Source organism: Aplidium turbinatum, chromosome 4 (genome assembly GCF_918807975.1).
Source record: "Aplidium turbinatum chromosome 4, kaAplTurb1.1, whole genome shotgun sequence".
NCBI classification, from domain to species: Eukaryota; Metazoa; Chordata; class Ascidiacea; order Aplousobranchia; family Polyclinidae; genus Aplidium; species Aplidium turbinatum.
Window position 1 is genome coordinate 43,786,235 of NC_137475.1, and position 25,002 is coordinate 43,811,236.

At 38.4% G+C, this 25,002-nt stretch overlaps 1 protein-coding gene across 2 annotated transcripts; it reads left to right on the forward strand.

The window, feature by feature from the left end:
* The first annotated feature begins 6,165 nt into the window (after window positions 1-6,165).
* Window positions 6,166-24,679, forward strand: LOC145768744 (heterogeneous nuclear ribonucleoprotein A/B-like). Of its 2 annotated transcripts, none has more exons than XM_082580327.1 (10): window positions 6,166-6,480; window positions 15,446-15,486; window positions 15,693-15,820; window positions 17,310-17,462; window positions 18,522-18,653; window positions 18,957-19,032; window positions 21,268-21,300; window positions 22,970-23,121; window positions 23,691-23,822; window positions 24,395-24,679. In XM_082580327.1, exons 1-9 carry the CDS (start codon window positions 6,278-6,280, stop codon window positions 23,811-23,813), a joined length of 1,041 nt encoding a protein of 346 aa, XP_082436453.1. In that variant the 5' UTR covers window positions 6,166-6,277; the 3' UTR covers window positions 23,814-23,822; window positions 24,395-24,679. The 2 variants fall into 2 exon arrangements, with proteins under 2 accessions (XP_082436453.1, XP_082436454.1); XM_082580328.1 differs by having other exon boundaries at window positions 22,970-23,107.
* Window positions 24,680-25,002: the final 323 nt, after the last annotated feature.

The following is a 25,002-nucleotide window of genomic DNA, read 5'->3' on the forward strand; positions in this document are numbered from 1 at the left end:
AATCAAACCCACGTCAATGAAATGACTAGCCTACCACCGCCCTAACCCTCTGCGCCAAGCCAACCGATGGCGAAGCGATGACTTAATTTAGCTAGAATTTGCGTTTTTCCTTTGTTCCTTCTAAACGCAACCTTGATGACGTCATGAACAGCGTAGCTTCTGATTGGTTCGTGCTGGATTGGATATCTGCATGTTAAAGTGCCTACCGTGCACTGACAGCTTGGCGAGTGCTATTTAAAATAAACAATTAAAAAAAATGACGTCACAAGGCAGCGAAAACAGCAATGGTTTTAGGTAAGCCAGGCTGTGCACTCGCTGATCTGCACACCTTGGCGCGTCATTGGGGGAATCCCAGGCAATAGCAAGTTTTAGCTTGTTGGATTAGAGTTTGAGGTGATCAGAGTTGGAAACAAGATAAGATAAAATGTTTTTTATGTACCAAGTGCCAGTAAATTAGGACTAGCTTGTCTGAATCTGCAACAAAGCTTATGGCAACAGCCAATATCATTGATGCACCATTCTAAAACAACACATCTAATCGTTTTGTAATATTAGAGTGTTTGTATGTTACTGGTATTGTACCTTATTGCTGAAACACCTTAATTATGTAGCAGGTGCCAGCTGACTCAAAGTCGCTTTTTGTGTCTCCTGGTTTGTCTCACATTAATCGTTGCCTATGTTTGTTTCGTCTTGGGTGTACCACCGGTACGGTATATAATATAGCCTATATATTAAAATGTGAAGCTAATGAACAAAATGATACCGGTACTGATAATAAAAAAATTGGCTAGTGGCTAAAGCTGCGTTTAGACTACATCCGTTTTTACTACATGTTTGTTTTTAATTCGCTTGTACATTTCTCAAGGTGTTGCGACCGTGCCTAATCCTTGCATGAAGTAAATCATTTCCATTTCGAGCACGCTTTAACTTTCGCGTTTTTTCAGACTCCTGCTGTGTTATGGCAAGTAATATTGTTCGTTTTGATTGTCGGAAATAAAAAGTGAACTGAAGTATGTGACTTTAGAAATGCAACTTAATGTTTGATATTATTAAGTCTTTCATTCAATAGGCGCTGTCAAATAAATATCTATTTTGTATTCTTCTCCATTCCGACAACATTATTTTTGTCAGTTCTGTTCATGTTCAGAATTTATGCTGAAAATGCTCTCAGAACGCACCAAATTCAATGTTAATTTTAAAAATTTTCTGGGGGAGGCCGCCCAGACCCCCCGCTGTTGCTTTGCCATCACTGAACACCCTGTCAAAGTGGTCACGGTACGCCACTGGTTTAGACCAGTGCTACTCAAACGCCGGTACGCGAGCACTTGGCTGCTGGTACGCGGTCAGGTAGGAGAAATTGTAAATTGAGTAATTTGTTTTATGTTGATCAGAACGACTAATAATTTTTAGGCAACGATAATGTTCAATCTGCTTTCCCAGCTATAGACAGTTTGGTGGCCCACTACTACGACGACTTCCAGTTAGGTCACAAAGAAATGTTATTTCGTAATTGTTATCCATTAATTCAATGCAAGGAAAAAATGCTTCACTTTTTGCAACAGCAGATAAAATTGACGGCATGCAACGAAAGCTGAAAGCATGGAAGATTCGAGTCTCGAATAATTGTTACGACATGTTTCCTAAGTTAGCTACTGTTATTGACGATGCTGGAGACAATTTGGACGTAAAATGTGTTCAAGATACTGGCACAGAACATTTGTCGAATTTGGTGGAACGTATTCAACATTATTTTCCGGAACAAAAAGATCCACGAAGAGGAAATGAATAGATTCGAAACCCATTTGCACCAACTGTAAACGTAGAAGAGTTAAATATAAGTGTCGATTTAGAAGATAAATTAATTATTGGATCTATCTGCTGATGAATCTTTTGAATCAAACTCCCTTGCAAGCTTCTGGGTCCAAATAAAAGCAGAATATCCGAGACTGTGTACCATGGCTATTAAAACACTGCTTCCATTCCCTTCTACATAGCCTATCTATGTGAAGCAGGGAAAACACAGAAACGCGTTGGATATCCATGCTCCTCTTCGAGCAGCATTGTCTTCCATTGAACCGCAATTGGATAAGCTGGTTGCAAATAAGCAAGCGCACACTTCGCATCAAAATTTGAAAGATCATTAATAAAAAGTGTTTTTTACTTGTTTTTTTTTTGTGTATTTGCTACAAAAGTAATAATGGCTTTGCTCTTGTCTTTTTTTCGCAAATTGACCGGGACGCCAAGTGATGGAAAGTGCTCAGCCGGTACACGGCATAAAAAAGTTTGAGTAGCACTGGTTTAGACTAACAATAGCAATAAATAAAGAGCAGGTATTATGTTTTGACTTTTGAGGCTGTATTGTAATTGGCTGCTTAGCTTAATAGGTTTTGCTTTGTAGAAACACAAGCATTTTAAAATATTTGTCCGACAATCTGCTGCGTTTGGGACGCATAATGTCCTTTCCAAGTGAAAACATGCGTTCTACAGCAGCGCTGGATGGTAGGCTATATTGGTGTGTTGTATTTCAAAAACAAGCCTTGAAAACGTTTACTCGGAAAGGTATCACTGTTCCAAGCGTGCTGTGATGGTGTAGCCCAACGGTGGGCAAACTGCGGCTCGACAACATAAATTTTGTGGCTCTTGTATTGAATCGTAATATTACAAAAAACTTAAGATTATACTTTATAAATGTTATCTCGCGCTGTCAACCAAGCAGCGGCGTACCTAGGGTATGGTAGGCATGGCTCGAGCCATGGGCGCCACATTGATAGGGGCGCAAAAATCGGTTGGTAAAAATTAAAATTTGTGACACTTTATTCAAAATTTAATTTGCGCCTAATACAATACAAAAAAACAAAAAGGAGTCTTTCTTTTACTGTAGCCATTATTAATAGAATTGTGACGTTGCAAGTTTACAGGAGCTAAAGCCATGCATTGCATTCCTTGTAAATCCATTCATCATCATTTTATTTTTCGTCATTAACGAGTCCGGGACGAAAAAGACACTAACTACAAAAATCGATATAGACCTACCAGCACGTTCATGAATGGGAAAAAGTGGCAAAACCTTGAAAGGTTTAAAACGTGCGTGAATGGAAAATCATGTAGTAGGCTATATGTCAGTGGTCATTAGTTAGCACGGCCACAAAACTCAAAAAACAAATAGCAAAAAACTTCAACACTTTTTCCAAAAACATGTGTTTCTCGGCAGTCGAGTGTAGCAAGAACTCAGCGATAGACACGTGTTTCGCCCATGAGGCCGGGCTCATGTAGATGTTTTTGGGAAAAGTCTTGATGGTTAGTGTGGAGGCTACACCGGTATGGTTAGCGAAACAAAATGCTCGCTGTTCTATAGTGAGTATAGTCAGGTAGTGCTGACGCCAGGAAGATCGCTCCTTCTCAACAATCCATTCAACGTTAATATAATCAGGGATGGCTGAATTCGCCAACCTTTCGCCATTAACATGTCGAGAACTGACTGACATGCAAGAAAATGTGGTTCTAAAAAATTTCAGTCAGTGCCACTCCACTCTACCGTTGAGTTCTCTCACAGGTTCCAGAGAATAATTATCCAGAACTCAAAAATACCAGTGTACGACTCATTTCTGTTTTATCTACGACTTATTGTTGTAAATCTTTATTCTCTGTAGCCTAATGAACTTTGTAAAATCAAAACATCGTGCAACCTTGACAAATGAACACTTGGAAGAATTAAGTTGCACAGCATTAACAACTTATCGTCCAAATTCTGAGATTAGCGAATCAAGTACAACATTGATATGGATAAGCAATCATTGTGTTTTTATTGCTGATATGTCATTTTGTGTCGATTTTGGGGCTCGCTGGTGTTTATGGTTTATCCGCAAGCGGCTCTTTCTTTGAACAACTGTGTTAGCCTATATACCTGTTAGCCACCCCTGTTAGCCTATATAAATCTTTTAACGAGGTCCACTGTATGCCTACCAACATCGCTCTTTTCAGGGGCATAGCCTAGAGCTCTTGAAATAAAGTATCTTCAACCTCGCGATGACATTCATTGATTTTTCGCTTTCTCTCTCTGATCCCTCGTTCTCGATACCGCTCACGATATGAGTGATCACCATTTAGCGAGCTTCCTCCGCTTTTATTCCAGGTATCCATTCCAACCAACGCGAAAGGCAGTAATTCGGATGAGTCGCGCTGGCCAGAATGCATTGTGAAACTCGCATTGTGAAACTCGCATTGTGAAACGAGATTTTCCATGAAAGCAAAAAAATGACGCATAGCGCTTGACGCTCAAAATCGGCAAAATAGTTGACGGCGCTATCAGTTCCGTCAACTAAAAAATAAATTGACGGCGCTCGTAGACCTACCAATGGCAGCATCAAGATTATAATCAAAATCAGCTTTATATTTATTGAATTACTAGAGTAAATCGATTTCACTTAAATTGTTGGCAACATTCCATTATCAATTAGCCTACCAATAAACAACTTTATGAACATAATGTGCGATTACAGTAAACTTCATTCACTTATTCATTCAACAACAGCTACATATCCCTTCGGCTCTAATATTTTGTTGCAAGTGTTTTCCCTCTACTACAGCTGTAACGAAAATGCACGGCCGATATATAATTTCAATTTCATTAACGTGGAATTATTCTATGTTTTGAACGTTGCCATTCTGTTTGCTTTTATTTTTCTTGTAGGCTACTTTTGCATTAGGCTATCAGCAAAAAAACAACGTTCTGTCTGAAAGTGCCGCCCCCAGACATGCCGCTCTGGGCGCGAAATTTTTTTCCCACGAGATTTCTGTCTCATTGATTCAAGTCACTCTAAAAGTAAGATTTTCCGAAAGTGTTTTGAGAGATTGGTTGATTCAGATTGCGAAATAACTATTTGCCAATGAAATTCTGCAATGATAATAAAATATAAGCTTTCCCTAACCCTACTTTTTTTGAAAAGCTCTTGTGCACCGCAAAAATTAATTTAAAGAAAAAAAAAAGTTTGACTTCGACCGGCGTTGAACCCTCGTTCTCACGAACACTATAGGCAGAGGATGAAACCACTGAACCAACCGTGCCAACGAGAAAATGTTGCATTCACACGGTTTTAATACAAACTTTTACTAAAATACGTAAATGAGACAGAAATCTCTTGGGAAAAAAATTTCGCGCCCGGGGCGGTCCGCTCTCCCCGCCCCTCCTAGCTACGCCACTGCAACCAACCATTCATCACGAGTTATTGTTAGCGACAACTAATCGAGAAAGCACAGCGACAGCTCACTCCAGGGTTGTCAGACAGGTTTTGAGAAAAAGAGCCAAGCAATGTCGAAAAAAGGGCCAAACTGGGTAAAAAAGAGCCAAATTGTTCAATAATGTTAATAACGTTGCTAATAAAACATAATAACGTCAATAACGTTACAACATTACAACAACACAGTCTACATTCTACAAGAACAATTCCAAATCTTCATCTTCTACAGTGTTTCCACTCGAATCTTTGGCATTGGCATAAACATTGTCAGCTAAACACTGTCTAAAAAATCGTAATAACACTTTTCAGTCTCAATTTCCGAAAGACATTTACTTAAATAGCTAGTTTGATAGTATGTGCCAACTGCTTCCAAAAAGAGCCAAATATTGAAAACAAAGGGCCAAGGGGCCAAACAATTTTTTTGGGGGCCAACTACCTCTAAAAAGGGCCAAATTTCACAAATTTGGCCCCAAAAGGGCCAATCTGGCAAGCCTGGCTCACTCCAAAAACTTTTAGTTTTGTTCGTGTATGGTGCGCATGCGCATGTTTTCATCCAATAGCAAAACAAATGAAGCGAAAGCCGCATGGTCACAACAACCAATGAAAATATTCGAAACTGGTGACAAATAAACGTTCTGTCAGAGGAGTTTCCAATTCCGCAAAAAAATAGAATTGGGTTAGTTTTGTTTCGAAGACCCCGGAAAATTTTAGCAGTAACGGGATTTATAGTGATTGATTTTGTGTAGTTTTGTTTTATTTAAAACCAAATTTCACAAAATAAATACCATTTCTAATCCTTTGTGCAATTGTGAAAATTTTGGACTACTTTTGGGCTGGTTTCAACTTGCAAATGGTTAGGCTCCTTTTTTGTGGCAGTTGAGCTGGAAATATGAAATATATCTGGCAACTTTGCTTTCGGTTGTTTTTTCTGTTCTTTGAATTTCAGCAACTTATAGGCTAATAAGTAATAATCCTAGCGTTTGAACGTTTGTGGTTTTAAATTTGTTTTTAGGCAAGTCTTGAATTTTAAATAATTAGAAATGTCTGATAACCAAGAAGCAGAAGCGACCAATGCAACTGTCGAAGAAGCCTCGGCCATGCCCGAGCTTAAAGAAAGTGAATCTCCTGAAAATGTTGATGAAAATCAACCAACTGAAGGTGATGCAAAAGTTGAAGTAAAACCAGAAGAAAATAAACTAGTAGAAGAAGGTGACTTAATCAACGCAACAGAAGATAATGACTCGTAAGTTGTGGTTATAATTGTTTTGTTACAAGTTGATTGATTGTGGGAAACTTTATCCTCGGATCGAGAATGTTAATCTTGAAAGTTTTGAATTGGCTGTGCTAGTTGTAAAGGCTTTAAACTATTGACGCAGGCCTGGTCACCAAGTTTGATAGAGTGAATTTACGGTACTTATTGCTGTTGTCTGTGAATTATTCCATCCACTGGGTGCTGCTGAATAGAGAGCTGTGTTTGATATGTGTTGCCAGTGTTGCCAGCCTTGCGGTTTTCACGCCCAATTGGGCTGGTTTTCGTCCTGAGTTGCGGGATTTTTTTGAAGGTTGCGGGTTGCGGTTTTTTGGGCTGGTTTGAATAATGTGTCTAAAAAAAAACGTGAGATTGCTAAAATTTATCAAAAGGAGAGAATGTAGTCGAAATTCAAATGTACTGTGGTTAGGTTGAGGTAAGTTGTATAGAATGCTGTAAGTTGCTGCCCTAATGCTGTCATGTCAGCCATTAGATTGGTCTCATAAAGAAGGCAAGTTTATTTTGTGCTAGTGAGATGCATAAATTAATGTTTTATTATTTTTCTATTTTCATTTTAAAAGAAAGTTCACATAAAAGTTCACTAGGCCTTCAAAGCTTTACTTAACGCTGTTGTGTTCATAGCAAGGCATTGTTTACCATGAGAAAGTGGGATAAATAACCTCTGAAATTGTTAGATAAGTTTGGCGTGAATATGTATGATCATAAATGTGTAGGTAATGTGTAATTGGACATACTGTGCCTGCTGTGCTGACCTGTGTTTAGTAAAGTTACATATTTGTTATTTTGTTTGCACTGTAATTATCTCTCAATTTTTACACATTGATTGTTCTTTTTTTGCAGGTACATGCTAATTTCAGCGTAAATTATATATAAGATCTAGATATGTTAGACATTAGTATATATGATTGAATTGAGTCTATCAAAAATATTTTGGAAGTTTAGTTGTATTATGACGTCAAAAAAGCGTTTGGGCTGGTTTTGGGCGGGTTCAGTGATCAGTTTGGGCGGGAAATATTTTTAAAGGTTGGCAACCCTGTGTGTTGCTCAAGTGCACACCCTTTGAGTCAAACCAGTGCCACTTGATCTTGAAGTTTCTTTGTACGCACTACGCAGTGGCTATTTTTACCATATATCATTCACTCAAGCATGACATAATTTTTATTTCAGATTTTCAAAACAAAGAATGAGAAAAGTAGTAGTATCCTAGTTTGGATGTAACCTAGTTCGTACCATGAACAGTTCGGACCATCAGTTCGTACCTTGAAAAGATCAAGAAAAAAATAAAAAAAGCCGAAGTCGCTGATTGCAGTTTCCGCAATCATCTTAAAATTTTCCCCCTGAAAAGATCGAGAGAAAAAATAGCTCAAAACCGAAGTCCGCTGGTTGCAGTTTCCGCAAACATTTTTCCACAATTTCTGCTAATTCTAACCATAGAGTAATCTATGCTCTAACCCTAACCCTCGCTGATCGCAGTTTTCGCAAATATTTTTCCGCAGTTTCCGCAAACATTTTTCCGCAGTTTCCACTAATCTTTACCCTAACCATAGAGTAATCTATGCTCTAACCCTTGCTGATTGCAGTTTCCGCAAACATTTTTCCGCAGTTTCTGCTTACCCTAACTCTAACCATAGATACCTAACCCTCGCTGATCGCAGTTTCCGCAAACATTTTTCCGCAGTTTCGCAGTTTCCGCTAACCGCAGTTTCCGCTAACCCTAACCCTCGAGTTTGTTTCAAATTGTTTGGGGAAACTCCGATCAGCGACTTCGGCCTTGTGCTATTAAACTGTGATCAGCGACTTCGGCTTTTTTTAGTTTTTTTTTTCAATCTTTTCAGGGTACGAACTGACTGTACGAATGGTTCAAGGTACGAACTAGGTTGCACCCTCCTAGTTTTAATCAGTGATGTCCCATTGTCCCTGTTATTGAGGATTGCCTGTAATGGTCCAAGAGCTACTGTAACTTTGAATCTGCATGTACGGCGCAGTCGAGAAGTTACTGCCTGACTTAAAGTGCTACTGCACGATGACTTTGACCGCACTTTATCTGAAAGAGCATGTTTCAATCTATAAATACCAACCTCGCCCTTACTTTTTAAGGCTATAATTATCTCAATAAAAATTATCAAAACTATGGTTTTCCACGCGCTTGTATTTTTGGCCACGTTCCGCCTGCATTGCGCAACACGCAGATTATGACGTCAGTTGGAGTCAGTCAGATCGAAGCGACAACTGGTTTTACAAGTCTTTTACTAGTTTTAGTTTAGCTAGTTGTGTTTGTCCTAGACCTAGAGGAAGGAAGTTTTTTTTCGCTGCTTCGATCTTGTTGCACGTGCTTTTTATGTGAAGACAGGTAGTATAGGCTCTTTGCAATCTCGAGTTTGAAAAAAATAAGCCAGGTCTGTTGACTTATCCATTGAAATTGTTGGTGAAGGGACAGACCAAAGCTGTCATAGGCCATGCAAGGAAAGGTACGGTACATCTTAACCAATGTTATGTGACATTCTTGTAAGCTTCAAGTCTTTAGTTCAAATATATAAAACTTTTAAAACAAAACATTTCTCTTGCAACTTCGTTTCTTAGATTATTGTAGTTCTGAGCCAAACATTTAAAATGGTGAAAATTTGCTCTATCTATCACACAACATTTGTTTCTGGTGCAAAGGTGACATTTTTTGCCTTCCCTAACGATTAACGTTTGCGAATTAACTGGTGCAAGTTTGCTCATCAAGTCCGCAAATGGAATGGACCCTTCCCTACCAGTGTTATCTGCTCAAATCACTTTCTTGAGCAGGATTTTGAAAATTATTTTGAAGTTAATATGGGATTTTGCAAACGTTACATTCTGAAGAAATCTGCTGTTCCCACCATAAAATGTACTTCTGCTACCGGTACGCCTGATGCTACTGCATCTAAGCTGGATAGAGATCATCGAATGCAAAAGCGGACAATAGTGAAGGTTTGTAGTTACACAATAGAAGCTATAGGCTGCATATCCTATGTAATGTTTTTAGGCCTACTTGTTTTAAATTTTATGAACACACAATGTGCCATCTGCTCAAAACGATTAAGTAGTTATGTAATACCGGTACCATTGTTATAGTCTAATTACAACAGATCACAACCTTGCAAAACAGCAAGGTTGCAAAACTTACTGTGTTGCTTACGGTACTTACTTTGACATAACACCTTTTATCTCTCAATTGGGATTAACAACTTTTGGCTCAGAATATGTGGCTTAGCAATTTTTTATACAAATTTGATGTCCAGATTGTTTTCTTTCCTAACTTTTACAGAATGTAGCTAGTGGGATTCATAATCTGATCATAATTCAATGTTGCCCAAACTACAATTGTGCTACCCAGGTCTTCATATGTGTTCAGGAGGTGTGTGAGACATACAGTAATCTGATATTAATTGTCAATTTTTTGTAGGCCATGAATGATGAAATGGGTGCGGGTTCGACCAAGAAAAGTAAAACCACTGCATCTCAACAAGCTGTGCCGACTGCTGCTGAAGATTCCATTGACGTTGCTATGCATGATGAGATGACAGTATGTAGCCTTGCATTGTTGTATTGATGAACCAACATAATTAATATAGGCTACAGGTTCAATCTAATGTGCTGCTTGTATTCAGTTACGGGTGATGTCCTCCTCTTTTATCTCTGGTGGTGGCCGAGGGGTTTATCGTTCTATCATATTTCTTTTTTTTTTTGTAAATTACCCAGTAGTCAAAATCACCGCATAATGCTGTTGCATTAATCTCTTATGTACAATTCAAATGCATCTAATACTGGCATGGTACCAATTTCAAAACGTTATAATCTTCAATGGTTGTTAATAAAGCAAAGTGTACTTTACAATACATATTAGGTATTGGAGGTTGCGGAATGCGGATGTTGACAAACAAATGGTTAGCTGCGAGTTTTCAAGTGAGTCATTCGGATGTTTCCACCCGGTGTGAAACAGCATCTTTCCAATCCAAGGCTTGTCAGGTTTCATTTAAACAGGAGCAGACTACAAAGCGATCTGTTGGTGAGTCACCTATCAATAAGTGCTTATCTGCTATCTTTTTTTTAAAGTTTGATTGATTCTGCAGTCAATGTTAAAATGTTTCTTTTTGCTTATTTACAACTACTCATAACAGTCTATTGTGCCACTACTACAGCATTAGTTCTCAACAGGTACCCAAACGTGGTTTGGACGAAATACCGTGGGCACGAACACTGAAACAATGTTGCTTTCCAGTCTGGTTAAGCCAGTTGCATCTTCTACCCCACTTAAAAATAGAGATGCATCTGCTCATTCTTCATTTTTCTATCTGTCATCTGAATATGAACTATCCGAGAAGTCGTGGGACACAACAATTGAAGGGCAGCAATATTTGAAATAAAATAGTCAAAAAGATTGGTGGAGTATTGTAGAGTTACCTTAGTAGTATAACAATTGCATGTTATAACCGGCATATCTAGTATGCTCTTAAAACATATCCATTTGCATATGGGTGGAACCAGTATATGAAGTATATTCCTTCATTGCCTTGTAGGCTATTAGGTTTACATTTCTATTGACATCTCTTTTTCTTATGAGTGCGTTCACTTGAGCTTGTTTACTGTTCATTGTTCAACAGCCTTTCAAGAGCTGGTTGCGTAATTGTTCCATTCATTATTAAACGACTTGCTGTTACATTTCCCAGGCAATTCAGGCTGGTCGCCTATAGGCAGGTGCTGGAGTGGCTGTTAGATGGAGAAGTTCTCGGCAAGTCCAACAGAGTCGTGCTGCCATCCTGCATTGTGTCATTTATCCGCAGAAAGTATCCCAGTGACGATGGAGACTATGCTGGGTTCCAAAGACCAGTGTTAACATTTTAGTCTTGGTTTAACCTGGTTTATTGCAACCGTTTCGTTTATTTTTAGATTTGGTGTTTTTTGGTTTGGTTTGTTTTCGATTTGTGTGTCGTAATGTGATTTGTCATCAGTATTGTATGTTGGTTTATCCTTTTACTTTATTTCTGCTTCAATTTGGCTTATTCTAGTCTTTTTTTAGCTTCATCTAGATTATTTTTATAGAACGGAGATGTCAACACCGCCGAAGACAGTCCCAATGAATGCTAAAGCGTTATCGCATGATAGTCGACTGCACTATGTCCTGCAATACCGTACAATACAACATATTTTCGATATAACCAAGTTTGGCTGTTGTAATCTACGAAACTAGCCTTCGGCGATGGGCTTCGCAAACCACTCCTGGCACACAAGCATGAACAACTAAATTTGTATAATGCTGGCTGAAAGATGCGTCTTCACTATGGATGCCTTATAAATTTGCGCATTCAGTAGCAACCAAGCCTATCTCGGCTAGTTTGGTCTCGACTCCAACTGACGTCATATCGCTAGGTGGCGTTGACGAGTTTGCTACTTCCAGGTAGCGTGAGAGAGAAGCGCTAGAGAGCGTGAGAAAAGGGTCGGTTTCTCGACTGTGGGCCTCAATTGTAAGGAAGTGAGTTATTCAACAGGTTCCAGATGTCTTGGCAATGGATTCTAGCCTATGTTAATTCAATCGTGCAGTTGCACTTTAAAGTGATCAAACAAAAACTGCCAGATTTGATGGTTGTAGCGGATGCAACCTAGTTCGCACCCTGAAAAGATCGAAAGAAAAAATTAAAAAAAGCCGAAGTCACTGATAGCAGTTTTCGCAAACATTTAAAAATTTTTCCTCTGAAAAGATTGAGAGAAAAAAATAGCACAAAGCCGAAGTCGCTGATCGCAGTTTCCTCAAACAAACAAAAACTCACAGGATCATTACCGGAAATTTTAAAATGATTGCGGAAACTCTGATCTCAACCCTAACCCTTTTAAAATGTTTGCGGAAACTGTGATCAGCGACTTCGGCAAACTCTTAGGATCATTACCGGAAATTTTAAAATTGTTTGCGGAAAAACGGAAACTGCAATCAGCGACTTAGGCTTTGTTCTATTTTTCTCTCTCTATCTTTTCAGTTTGTTTGTTTGCGGAAACTCCGATCAGCAACTTCGGCTTTTTTAATTTTTTCTCTCAATCTTTTCTCAACCCTAACCCTTTTAAAATGTTTGCGGAAACTGCGATCAGCGACTTCAGCTTTTTTCAATTTTTTCTCTCCATCTTTTCCTAACCCTAACCCTTTTAAAATGTTTGCGAAAACTGCAATCAGCGACTCCGGCAAACTCTTAGGATCATTACCAGAAATTTAAAAATGTTTGCGGAAACTGCGGAAAAACGGAAACTGCAATCAGCGACTTAGGCTTTGATCTATTTTTTTTCTGTCAATCTTTTCAGTTTGTTTGTTTGTTTGCAGAAACTCCAAACAGCGACTTTGGCTTTTTTGAATTTTTTCTCTTGATCTTTTCAGGGTACGAACTGTTCAGGGTACTAACTAGGTTGCACCCGGTTGTAGCATCTTCAACAAAAATAAAGTAAAAGTTAAAACAAAACCTTGTGACTTTTTGCTTTAGAGCAAACTAGGAAATATAGCCACAGAGGCTATATGGTCATTCCCCTAAACACGAATTTTTTTTCTGAAACACGAAATATTATTCATCACCCACTCTTTAATTCTGAAGATATATATATTTTTTTGGTAGTAATCCACTTCTAGCTACTTGCGTCTACCTTACAAAACAATTTATTTCAGGCGAAAATTCCATCAACTTCGGAAATACGGAAGAAAATCGTGATATAGGAGAAGGATTTTTGTGGAAGGGAAAAAATCCCTAATGCGTAAATGCGCAGTTGGGAAAATTCGTGGATACAACAAATCTTTCAATTGCACGTTTATTTTGGAATAAATTTGCTTCCATTTGACATGGTTAGCTCCTGCATACCTACTGATTATTTTCACATAGTTTCATCCAAAAAAAAAAAAAAACCTTGGCGTAATGGATCCCGAAAACGATGTTGGTCTGTAGGAAAATATGTATAAATTACCACGTATCCGCAATTTTCCTGATTCTTATTTATTTAGTGAAAAAATATCAATCCAAACATTTTAAAGACTTGAGAACACAATAGCAGTGATGACATTACCCATCAATTGATTGATTGAATCTTTATCCTCGGACTGAGAAAGCTTCTAGCAGAGCTTAATCCTGGCAGTTTTGCATACTTGTAGGTAGAAGCTTTGAATCACTGGCGCAGGCCCGGTCGCCGAGATTGACAGAGTGAAGTTTCCGATTGTTGAAGTCTTGTTGCCAGGGAATTATTCCATCCGTTAGATGCCGCTGAATGGAGAGCATTCCTTAACGTGCGTTGCTCAAGCACACACCCCGAGAGTCGAACCAGCGCCGATTGATCTTGAAGTTTCTTTGTTCCAGAAGTCACGCGCTAACCAATTAATATTATCAAAATTCCAGTGTTAGTTGCTACATCTTTAACACATTGACTGCCAAGCCTAATTTCCTTAACGCAGCAGTGGAACTCGAGCATTAGCATCGGCAGTAAAAATAAGGTGAGGGTTAGACATTCCTTCCAGTCGTTATGCCACAGCCATGGATTTGCTCCTTAGTCAACACCCTGATGGAGCTCTGTGAAAGAGGCGTGTGGATGCTGGGTATCAAAGCACAAAAACGTGGACGCTTCATTGCGAACGGTGAAGGTAGTGTAAATTTACAGCTAAGCGATGAGCCTCTTGATGTGTCCGATTCCAGTGATAACGCGACAACCTCATCCTTCGATGCAGCATCTGATGATTCCGATTCTGACAGCTGGTTCTATCAAACAGACTTTGTGTTGCTCGCAGTATCCCAATTGTGAAATTGAAATAAATATTGATATTGAAAAGATATCGTATCGAAAGTTTGATATATCACCCAACACTAATTTCCACGTGTTTGGGAGGTTCTTGCCTTGGAAGACGATCAAGGATGGAAGAGTTTCACCGGCAGCACTGCAAGAGGCTAACACTGTTGTGTCAGCACGACCTGGACCGGAGGAGACCTTGGCATATCCACAGCCTATATTAATATACTTGCATATATCAAACATGTACTATGTTCCTGTTCCTGACAAATAAACCATTGATTGATTGACATTTGTAAATTTGCCTCCGGCTCTGAACACCCTCACACTAGCCTGTATAATATACATGTTTAAATAAGTTTCTACTAGGATGCATATATCTGAATTATATCTGCATCCTAGGCAAAGGCTAACTCTTCATTACACTTCCATACCTTTTCCATGACCAGATCAAAACGGATATAGACGCTCTTGCGCAATGGTAAAATTGCTCGAATGCGCGATAATTACTATCGCCATCTAGCGGTTGCTGTTTTGAACTTTTATTTGCCACATGGCGCTAGAGTATTATTTTCCGATTTCATTGATGTTTCAATGGCAATTCTAGGTTCACCAGAAAAGATTTAACAGCAAAGTTAGTGCAGATGCTCAGAAAGTTTTCAATTTTATTAGGGGAAGGGTTTTGGTACTAGGTCAAACATTTGCTGATTGCTGAAATCTGAAAAGTGGTTTTGGTCTAATTTTTAGTGCAGAAATAGGGATAGCAATCTTCTTGCCTGTGCCATTTCAGTTTTTGAGTTTGAACAAATATTAGCCTGTTTATTTTGAAATTCGTGTTTGGGGTAATTTTACCAAAAATTTGTGTTTGGGGGAATCACTATATTTACTACATATATATGGTAAATATAGCCTCTGTCTTGATTGTAAAGTCAGGCATGTAACCAACTGAGCTATTAGGGTGGAATTGAAAAGAGATTTGTAGGGCTCCTTTTCCTGGGCTATCATAGCATGATCGTGACTGGGGTGGCGTAAGATTTCCTGCAACCCATATCAATAGGAAAACCTTTTGAAAAGGTGGAGTAATCATCAGACAGCCTATTGTGGCTGGTAGATTACTCACTTAGTAGTCTGACGCTTGCTGGATTGTGACATTTCATTTTGTTTTTAGGAAAATGTTTGTTGGTGGATTGTCATGGGACACGGAAGCTTGTGAGTAATGTTTGTATTTTTGCTGTGTTCAATTCAATGTGTGGGCATCAGTTGCCTGACATGACAACGGAATGTCACTCACAGTGACATTTTAAAACAATTTCTCATAGTTTTTATTGAAATATTAACAATGAATGTGTAAATATGACTTAAACTATTACAATTAAATAAAAGTCAGAGTTGCCATTTCATCTATTTTTCAACAGTTGGATTGAAGGACTATTTCTCGAAGTTTGGTGTTGTGAAGGATTGCACAATTAAAAAAGATAGCAAAACAGAACGGTCGAGAGGGTTTGGTTTTGTTTTGTTTGAAGATCCAGCTTCAATACAAAAAGTAGGTTTTCTTCAATTATATCAGCTGAAAGACCTTTGCATTTTCACTATTAGCATCTGATTTTACAAATTATGTTTAAGGGTCGCTATTTAAAGGAAAAAAAAGTACCGTATTGAGGTTCCCTACATGTTACTTTTCAATGACAATATGTAAGTAAATTACATGAAAAGTGTCTGGAACTATCCCATTGTATATATTATTGTTGGTTTTGACGCGGTTATCAGAAAATTATGGTCCACTGCAAACCGCATAAGAACAAAACAAACTAAAACAAATGGCAACCTTTCCCAGTGGGGTTATATGCAAATTGTTCGTAAACAGTTGTTCGTAAAACAATTCTTCGTAAACAGTTGTTTGTAAAACAATTCTTCGTAAACAGTTGTTCGTAAAACAATTCTTCGTAAACAGTTGTTTGTAAAACAATTCTTCGTAAACAGTTGTTTGTAAAACAATTCTTCGTAAACAGTTGTTCGTAAAACAATTCTTCGTAAACAGTTGTTTGTAAAACAATTCTTCGTAAACAGTTGTTTGTAAAACAATTCTTCGTAAACAGTTGTTCGTAAAACAATTCTTTGTAAACAGTTGTTTGTAAAACAATTCTTCGTAAACAGTTGTTCGTAAAACAATTCTTCGTAAACAGTTGTTTGTAAAACAATTCTTCGTAAACAGTTGTTCGTAAAACAATTCTTCGTAAACAGTTGTTTGTAAAACAATTCTTCGTAAACAGTTGTTGGTGAAATGAAATCTGTAAAACAATTTTTCGTAAAGCATTTTTTTATATACATCAAATCTCAATTGCATGCACAAATAAATGCTTTGGGAAGAATTGTTTTACAAAAAATTAATTTTACAAAGAATTGTTTACAAAAAATTGTTTACGAAGAACTGTGTACGAAGAAAACGTTGGACACCACCAATGGGAGATAACAACTCATCCAAGCTGCCCAAAATGCAACACCCTAAATCAGTCCTCAGACCATCTCATATTGAAATCCCCAGTAACCAAGTTTCAAGGAGGATATTCCACAGCCCACCAATGCAGCAACGTCCTCATACATTGGCTGATAGAAAACTGTTTGGACTTAAAGCATCATGCGAAACAACAAATTGTTGGAACTTTTAGCTATGGGACAATGGGACATGCTGTGCATTAATTGTGATGATTTGATTCCAATGCTTACCTGAAATCACAGCCTACATTACTATAAGCGTAATTTTATATATGCATCTTGTAAAATGTTACAATAGGCTGATCTGGCGTAATAGAAGCATTTTAGAAAATATTGTGGAGTGTAAATAGCGTCAGCTTTGATAGAGTCTTCCTTACAATGGAAAAGCATGAATCGATTTGTAAATTGTAGATAATTCTAATGTAGATAATTCATCACAAACATTGTAGATAATTCATCACAACACTACTGCATTTTTCTTTATTTGGCATATATTTCACTTCTAGTTAATGCAATCCAATTGTTTATTTAAAAATTAGGTTTTAGATATCCCGACACATCATCTGGATGGGAGAAAAATTGATCCAAAAAGAGCTCAAGCTCACAAAAAAGATGGCAAGCTCTTTGTTGGTGGAATCAGTCCAGACACTGATAATGATAAAATTAAGGAGCACTTTTCCAAATTCGGAGAGGTACATTGCTAGGATATTAATCCACTGTTCGAATCTTTGAAAACCATTACTCATGGTTCCAGCATTGATGAGGGTACAGACAATACTACTGTCTTTTTTGGGAAAATGATAAATTTACATACACGTTGCGTTATTAAGATCAAGGTCATTGCAATTTGAGCTATGATACTATTTATTCGCTGGCAACACTGTCATCATCTGACTTTCCATCGCCTGCCATTTTGAGCTACAGTAATGTACAGTATGTTTCACTTTCAAATGAAAAGCAAAGCATTAAATGTTCTTCAAACAAAGTTCATTTTATCATGAATTTAGTTGCAAACTTTTCACCCCATGTGAATTTTTTCTATAATTTTACATCATTGTTTAGTTTATCATTCACTAGATCAGTGTCTTTAAAATTTTTATTGGTTGCGGCAGCTCACCCCAAGAATTTTGAGATTTACCTCAGCATGTTTGCTAAATACGTCGATAGTTTTACTCTACATTAGAAAATACTCCCTTGTAAACTAATTTGACCGTTTGTAGCAAGGTTGTAAAATATTTGGAAAAAAATTGGAATTTATTTTTTGGTTTAAGAATAAGTTGACTATCATTCATGCAATATGCATCATGTGAAAAGTCATGCTCCTTGGTTAGGGGGTTGGTGGTTGCTAAGCCTGCTAAATGGAACAAGAATTAAATGGTTAGTTTTTTTTCTTTTTTAGCAGTAGTTGCAACAAAAGTAATGCTAGAAAAGATAACAATCTCGATGAACACCTAAACTTTGTAGTATTTGATTAGTTGTTGAAAGTAAACTTTTAAAAGTTTTAATGAAAAAGCTTTGTTTCGGCATAGGTGTTGCCATGAGTATTTTTCTTGAACAGCTTTAAGGTGTTCTCAAATTGCAGCAGAATTCCTCATCTGGTAACACTATTCTAAATCTAGCTACGTCCTTTAAAAAAACAGCTCACCCTACCCGGGCAGCCACCCACTACAACCCTGGTTTGTAGTGGGTGGCTACCCTGGTTACACATTTTGGGAAATTCTGAATTAGTTTTTATGACCCTGTTATTTCAGATAGAAGTTTTCGAGCGTCCAATAGACAAAGCAACTGGAAAAAAACGAGGTTTTTGTTTTATCACTTTTAAAAAAGATGGTATTTTGAAACTGGTTTGTGCTGAAAGGAATCAAGATGTGGATGGAAGTTCTGTAAGTTTCTCTGCTTGTTATTGCTGTGAGTTGCGGCATTGTTTCTGTGTGCACATGGAATTGCTTCAACCATGTTTCCTGCAATAATTCGGTAATTGCTGTGATTCTTATGTGATGTCGATTTTGTTCATTTACATTTATAAACACTATCCTTTAGCAGCATTTTGGGGTTTCTATAATTTCTGTGAGAAATAACTTGAAAATTTTTTTTTGTCTATCTACCCTTGCAGTGATTTCCAGTGTTATCCTTGCAGTGGTTGGGGACTGGGGAGCTACATAAGATCCATAATTTCTTGCTTTTAGGTGGAAGTCAAAGAAGCCCAAAACCAGGATCGAGGTGGCAGGTTTGCTGGTCGAGGCGGTGGAGGAATGGGGAGAGGTATGTTGCTGGATAGTTTCACTACAATGCAACGGGAGTAGATAATTTGTTGAACCATAAGCATGAAATCAACCAATATAACAACATTATGACGTCACAAAAAAGTGCTTTCAGCCACACGTCATTCAGTCTTCCTCCAGTTTTTTTTTAGTAACATTGATATATAGATGTTGTGTGGCTCATTGCTTTCGTGTCCCTAACTCTGATGAATTGCACTCGGATCACTATCACTCCGGCGATGAATGATGACATTGTCATACAAGTTGTCTTTGGCTGAGACTCTTTTTATTTGGGGAATTGAGCCACTCTCTTTGAACATATTTTGTACCATGATAAATGTAACTGCAATCATTGCCACCTGGAGATGCGGCCTGATTTGTCACATTTTGCAGATTTTGATTATAGCTACTGCTAGTGTTTGACTGACATTTTTTGAGATTTTATTACTTTTTGCTGTCTCCTAATGATTAAAAACTTTTTGTTGCCTTGAGGAAGCATTAGCAAATGAAATGAGAAAAATAAGATGAAAAATGCTGAGTCAGACTGTTATTGAAAAATTAACAGTCGACTAAAATCTTCGAAATCAAATTTTCTATGTTTTTCAACATCTGTGGATGTTACTACCTGTCCTGATGTTCGATTGTGTCATCTGGGGAAAACGGTAAAGAAAGCGTAAAAATACAATTTTTAGAAAAATTTATTTAAACATTCGCCCAAAGTTAACAAAATATGGAAATTTCTGCTAAATGTGACAGGGTTGAGAAAAACCCGGGTTTTTTTAAAAAAGCCCAACCCGCCCGGGTTTTTTTAAAAAAAACCTGGGTTTTTTTGTTTTTTTTAAAAAAAGATGCAAAAAAAGGTAGATTCATGCTTATTTCACCTCAAAACTACTTTTTACGAATGAAGTGCCTTTCACTCACAGTACATGCTTGCATAACTCAATAAAATAATGCACTAAGGCTGTTGTTGCCTTAATGTTGCATCATCCATTAATTTCAAGATCAAGTTGGATGTTGCATATCCACTAATTTTTATACCAAGTTGATGCTACCGTGGTAGAAATCACATTATTGCATCATTTGCTTTAGATTTGAAGGCAAGGAGCATTTATGCCATCATGTTTAAATATTTTTTATCATTTATATATAAATTATATATAGTAATGGATGAGCAATTGAGTGATTGCGTGGCCAATGGCCATTTAGGCAAATGCTCTGAAACAGCCAAGCGTTAGAATCCAGAATCTGCGGTCCACGACATTAAGGCGCGAACAAAACGGCGCAGAGGCAAAACGGCGCAGACAAAACGGCGCCAAAGTCAACGTAACCAGCTCAGAACCTTTTCCTCATTTTGTTAACATGTTTTGGTCAATTCCTCTTTGTCATGAGTTGCCAAGGGTGGTGGGGGGGGGGGGACTTGTATACCAGCTCCAAAAATCCTTATTCACACATAAACTTTCGTTATGGTTGCAGAGTATTATAGTTCTATAAATTGAACTTGTTGCGTTGACTTTGGCGCCGTTATGTCTGCGCCGTTTTGTTCGCGCCTTAATGTCCTGCTTCGCAGAATCTGTAATTGGTAAATAGCCTCCTAAATTGCATTTCACATCATATATACAGACTACAGTAGAGTAGTACTTTCACCAGTTTAACTATAAGGCCTTCTTGCATAAATGGGTTTTAGTGTAGTATACACAAAGGGGCATTACTTGATTTCTGTGTACTGTACAATATCCACTGCGTTTTCAGTTTATTCTTGGAAATTTACTTCACAATCACATCCTTAAGTCCCAATTTAAAGTTTGTTTTAAGTGCCTTGTAGTGTTTTTGTTCATTTTTTCAATTTTCTAATAAAAACTGGACAAATATGATGCTCTGGGTTTTTTTATGGGTTTTTTTAAGTGGGTTTTTTTGAAAAAACCCACCCGGGTTTTTTTGGGTCGGGTAAAATACCGACAACCCTGGAATGTGACAAATCAGGCCGTGTCTTTAGGTAGCCATGCTGCAATATATATCCAAGATACACGCAATAACAATGTCGCTGTAGGTCCAGCTTACTTGTTTTACCTGCCAGTACCTCTCGGCTCTCGCTACTGCTAGAAATTTCTACAATTGTACAATTCAAAGAGTTTGCACCCTGGTGACGCCGACAGTTTGCACGTTTTTATGTCAATTTCTTGCATTGCTTTTTTTCATGGCGACCTCCATTGCTGTTAACTTGTAATTATTTTTACAGGTGGATGGGGGGCGCCTGTTTACGGGGCGGGTGGTAAGAGCAGTTTGGCAATAAGAATAATGTGTTTTTGTATGGCGCTGTTATCCATTGCAAATTACGTTGCTTTCAGCATTCTACAAGGCAAATAGCGGCAGCTCGATGGAATAAAGACGTAGTCTATAGTTCATCACTTTTAACCATATTGTTATTATTTTTTTGAACTGCGTGGTTTGCAAGACTTGTTTTGAAGGAAAACCATTTTGAAAAATCCTTAACTTCTCGAACTAATATAACTTTTGTTCGAACGAGCTCACCAACCGCTTCCGGCCATCAAATCAGTTCCATTTTGAGGTTTATTACCATTTGCAGACGTTAAATCAACGTAAAAAGACGGAAATGTTGGTTTGGGTGCTTAAGAAAGACAAAGAGCTGTTCGTTTTCATGCACTGTGTCAGTGGCCTTGATACCGGGTTCACGTCTTTCAGACGCAGACAGTTAGGCGCCGGTCTAATAGGCGCGCACACTGTGGTGTGGCGTCTGGATATTTAGATGCGGAGTACTGTGGCCCCCGTTCATTTAGGTGCCATTCCTAGTAAAGTCTGCAGATTGTATCAGCTTGGTAGGTAGAGCAATGCTTTTCACACAAAATGTTATATTGAACAGAAAAATATGTTGTTTTGTTAATGCGCGTGTGGAGATGAGGTGCGAGACAACGCTCTACTATTCTTGATATTAACACATCTCCACAGGACATTTGCTATGCATCCTGAACACAGGTTGCAGCCAGATGGAAGGTTATTTAATCTGTTATCTTTCGCAATTACTTTTACTCGGGATTATTAGTCGTGTGGCAAGTTCGTATGAGACAACGCTCTCCTACATTTCTATAGGGCATATGAACCCTGGCTACAAGTTGCAAGCATAATGACCAGTGCGACTTTGCTCGTTATTAAACCTAGTCAGGGTTTTGACGGAAAACTAAGTTACTCTTCACTCAAGCCTACCACCCGCTTGAATATAGGCTACGGTATATTTTTTACTGATGTTTAGTGTAGTTATTATTTGACTTAACTAAAAGTGAACTCAGTCATGTTTGGAAACTTGAAGAATTTATTGATAAAGCTTTCGCCGACACAAACCTGGACTAACAACAAATAAATGCCGAACACGCGCATTAAAATACAATATATTTTTCTGTTTAGCATAACATTTTGTGTGATAAGCATTGTCGGTTTAAGCAGCTTCACGCGCGGAAGCCATGACATATTTTTCTGTTCAATACAACATTTTGTGTGAAAAGCATTGCCCTACCTGCCAAGCTGATACAATCTGCAGACTTTACTAGGAATAGCACCTAAATGAACGGGCGCCACAGTGCTCCGCACCTAAATATCTAGGCGCCACAGTGTTTTGACCGGCGCCTAAAAGACTTGCTCCCCTTGATACCTGGCAACTTACCTTGTTATGTTTAGTCGTGAATTTTAATTGTTTCTGTTGATGTTCTAAATGCCACGACTTCATTCTATTGAACTCGACATAAATGGAGCAATACAACCTAGAAAGCAAAATCTGTAATTTTTAATGTAAAATTTGTAATGTCAACATCTTTAATTTAAAATGACGGATTTTGCTGTCTGGAAATCTGTCAGTAATTTTGCAGCTTACGAAACTGTGGAATGTGGATGATTGTAAACCATTCTCCAAACTTTTTACTTGTTTTCAGGTTATGGTGGCTATGGCAATTACGGATACGACATGCCGTATGGCGGGGGGTACGGAGGGTTTGGTGGGGGGTTTAACCAAGGGGGGTATGGTAATTATGGCAACTACAGTGGGGGTGGTGGAGCATATGGTGGCGGAGGTAAGACCATGAAAGTGAGCCACCCACTTTCTGTATCATTTTGTGTAAATATTTACTACTGGTTACGATTTCTACACTTTTCACTCACTTAACATGCCAACAATGATTTATTTGCTTTTGTTGTAAGGTTTTAAAAGCTGGTAATAGAAACTGGGCTGTTGTTCCCATATTTTTTAGTGGTTGCAATATCAGAATGTATGTGACGACTGACTATGTTCAACATTGTATTGTATTTCTATAAAAAAAGTGCTGCATAAAAAGACTTTCACTTACCGTAACGTTTCCTAATCTGTACTTGTACTCACTTAACGCACAATGTAGTAAATTTTCTTAGAAAGTTTGCGGAGAAAATTATATTCTAAATGCAATGCAAAGAACCTTTTTCTTGGATCTTTAAATTAAAGCAATTTTGAAAACCCGGATTTCACCTCAAAAGATCTAACTGCCGTCATACTTTTGTTTGGAACAATGTTTGTTATAAGGAGTGTGGAACAGCTGTAAATTTGTCAAGGTCATGTCCATGGACTTCAGATTAAGTGCCAGTACCTTCAGTCATGTAATAAACCTGCTTTGTGTTTTTCAGCTCAGGGAGGGTTCGGGAAAGCCCCGCGGAGGGGCACGAGGGGACAATCGTACAAGCCATACTAGCGGGTACGGTAGCCGTGGAAACTTCCACGGCGCCTATCAGGGTTACCATTACTACTAATGCTCCGAGGTATGTTGCAGTGCAACCCCATAAATCTTGATGTTTCATCAAAATATCAGCAATTCCATGTCGGATTTCTTGCTTGTAAGAATGATCGATGATGTGAACAGATATTAGCTTACTGGTTCTGTATGCTGTGATTGTCAGTTTAGCTTTTCTAATACAGTACTGTACCACGAACATATCAAGCAGCATCGTATGTTGAAGTGGCGACAATGTGGTTGATTGCTCGAAGCTTTTCGTCCGTCTGCAAGAACTTTATTGTGATACGTTCCTGAAGAGAACAGGACGAAAACATTTGGCTGAGAACTGCCTGCCACATGGTCGAGCGATGAGAACCCTGGTTCGACACCGCTCAGGAGCATGCGGCTGTGTCTTCGGCCGCTTGCAGACATGCCTGAAGATTGGTTTGTCTTCCCGTTTCCCTTAAACTAAATATTCAACTACAGGGCGTAAGCCTGGATATGACATTACCGAGAACTCAACAAATACTGCACTGTGAGCATTTGTTTCGTTAAAATAAGACGAACGTTCGTTTACTATAAAAAGATTCAATTACAGTAGCTGTTGTTTTATTGCAGTCGAATGGAATACATTGAAGATTTGTTGGTCGAAGTTGACTTATAGTGCAAAGCACGAGAGATGCAGCTCCTGTCGAGGCTTCATTGTCACGTCCTCTTCCCTGTTTGTTCTCTTGCGATATTTTCATTGCTGTTTTTGTTGTGATTCGAGTGCGTTTTGTGCACCAGAAACATCTCGGGCGAGTTGTTTGTAATTTGAATGAGACGAACTTGTCGTGGTGAGATATGCTGGCGCTACATCGCACACTTGCATCTTCACTGTAATAATATACTCGGCTGCGCTAACACTGTCTGCTTTCCGCAGCGTTGTATGAGAATTGAGAACGCATTTAGTCCAGTTGAGGTACCGCACAATACTGTTGCTCATTGGCTTAGTCAGTGTTTCTTAACCTTTATGCATTATCGGCGCCCCCATGAAATCAAGAACCACCTCTCGCAATCCTTTCTAGAATTGGCTGAAACTTAAGACACCTACGTCCTGCAGTTCAGAACGTTTTTTGAAGCCCGATTCAGTATTTTCCTGGGAACAGGTCTCGAATCCCTGGCTTAGATCACGTCTTTAACAGCCTGTGCGTGTCGAACTACGGGTGGAACAATAAGTAGGCCTC

Bases quoted from the DNA above. Each gene is read 5' to 3' on its own strand.
- LOC145768744 (XM_082580327.1), top strand. From the start codon at position 6,278: ATGTCTGATAACCAAGAAGCAGAAGCGACCAATGCAACTGTCGAAGAA. The intron at 18,654-18,956 runs GTAAGTTTCTCT...TCTTGCTTTTAG, and splicing joins AAGATGTGGATGGAAGTTCT to GTGGAAGTCAAAGAAGCCCA. The intron at 19,033-21,267 runs GTATGTTGCTGG...TTATTTTTACAG, and splicing joins CGGTGGAGGAATGGGGAGAG to GTGGATGGGGGGCGCCTGTT.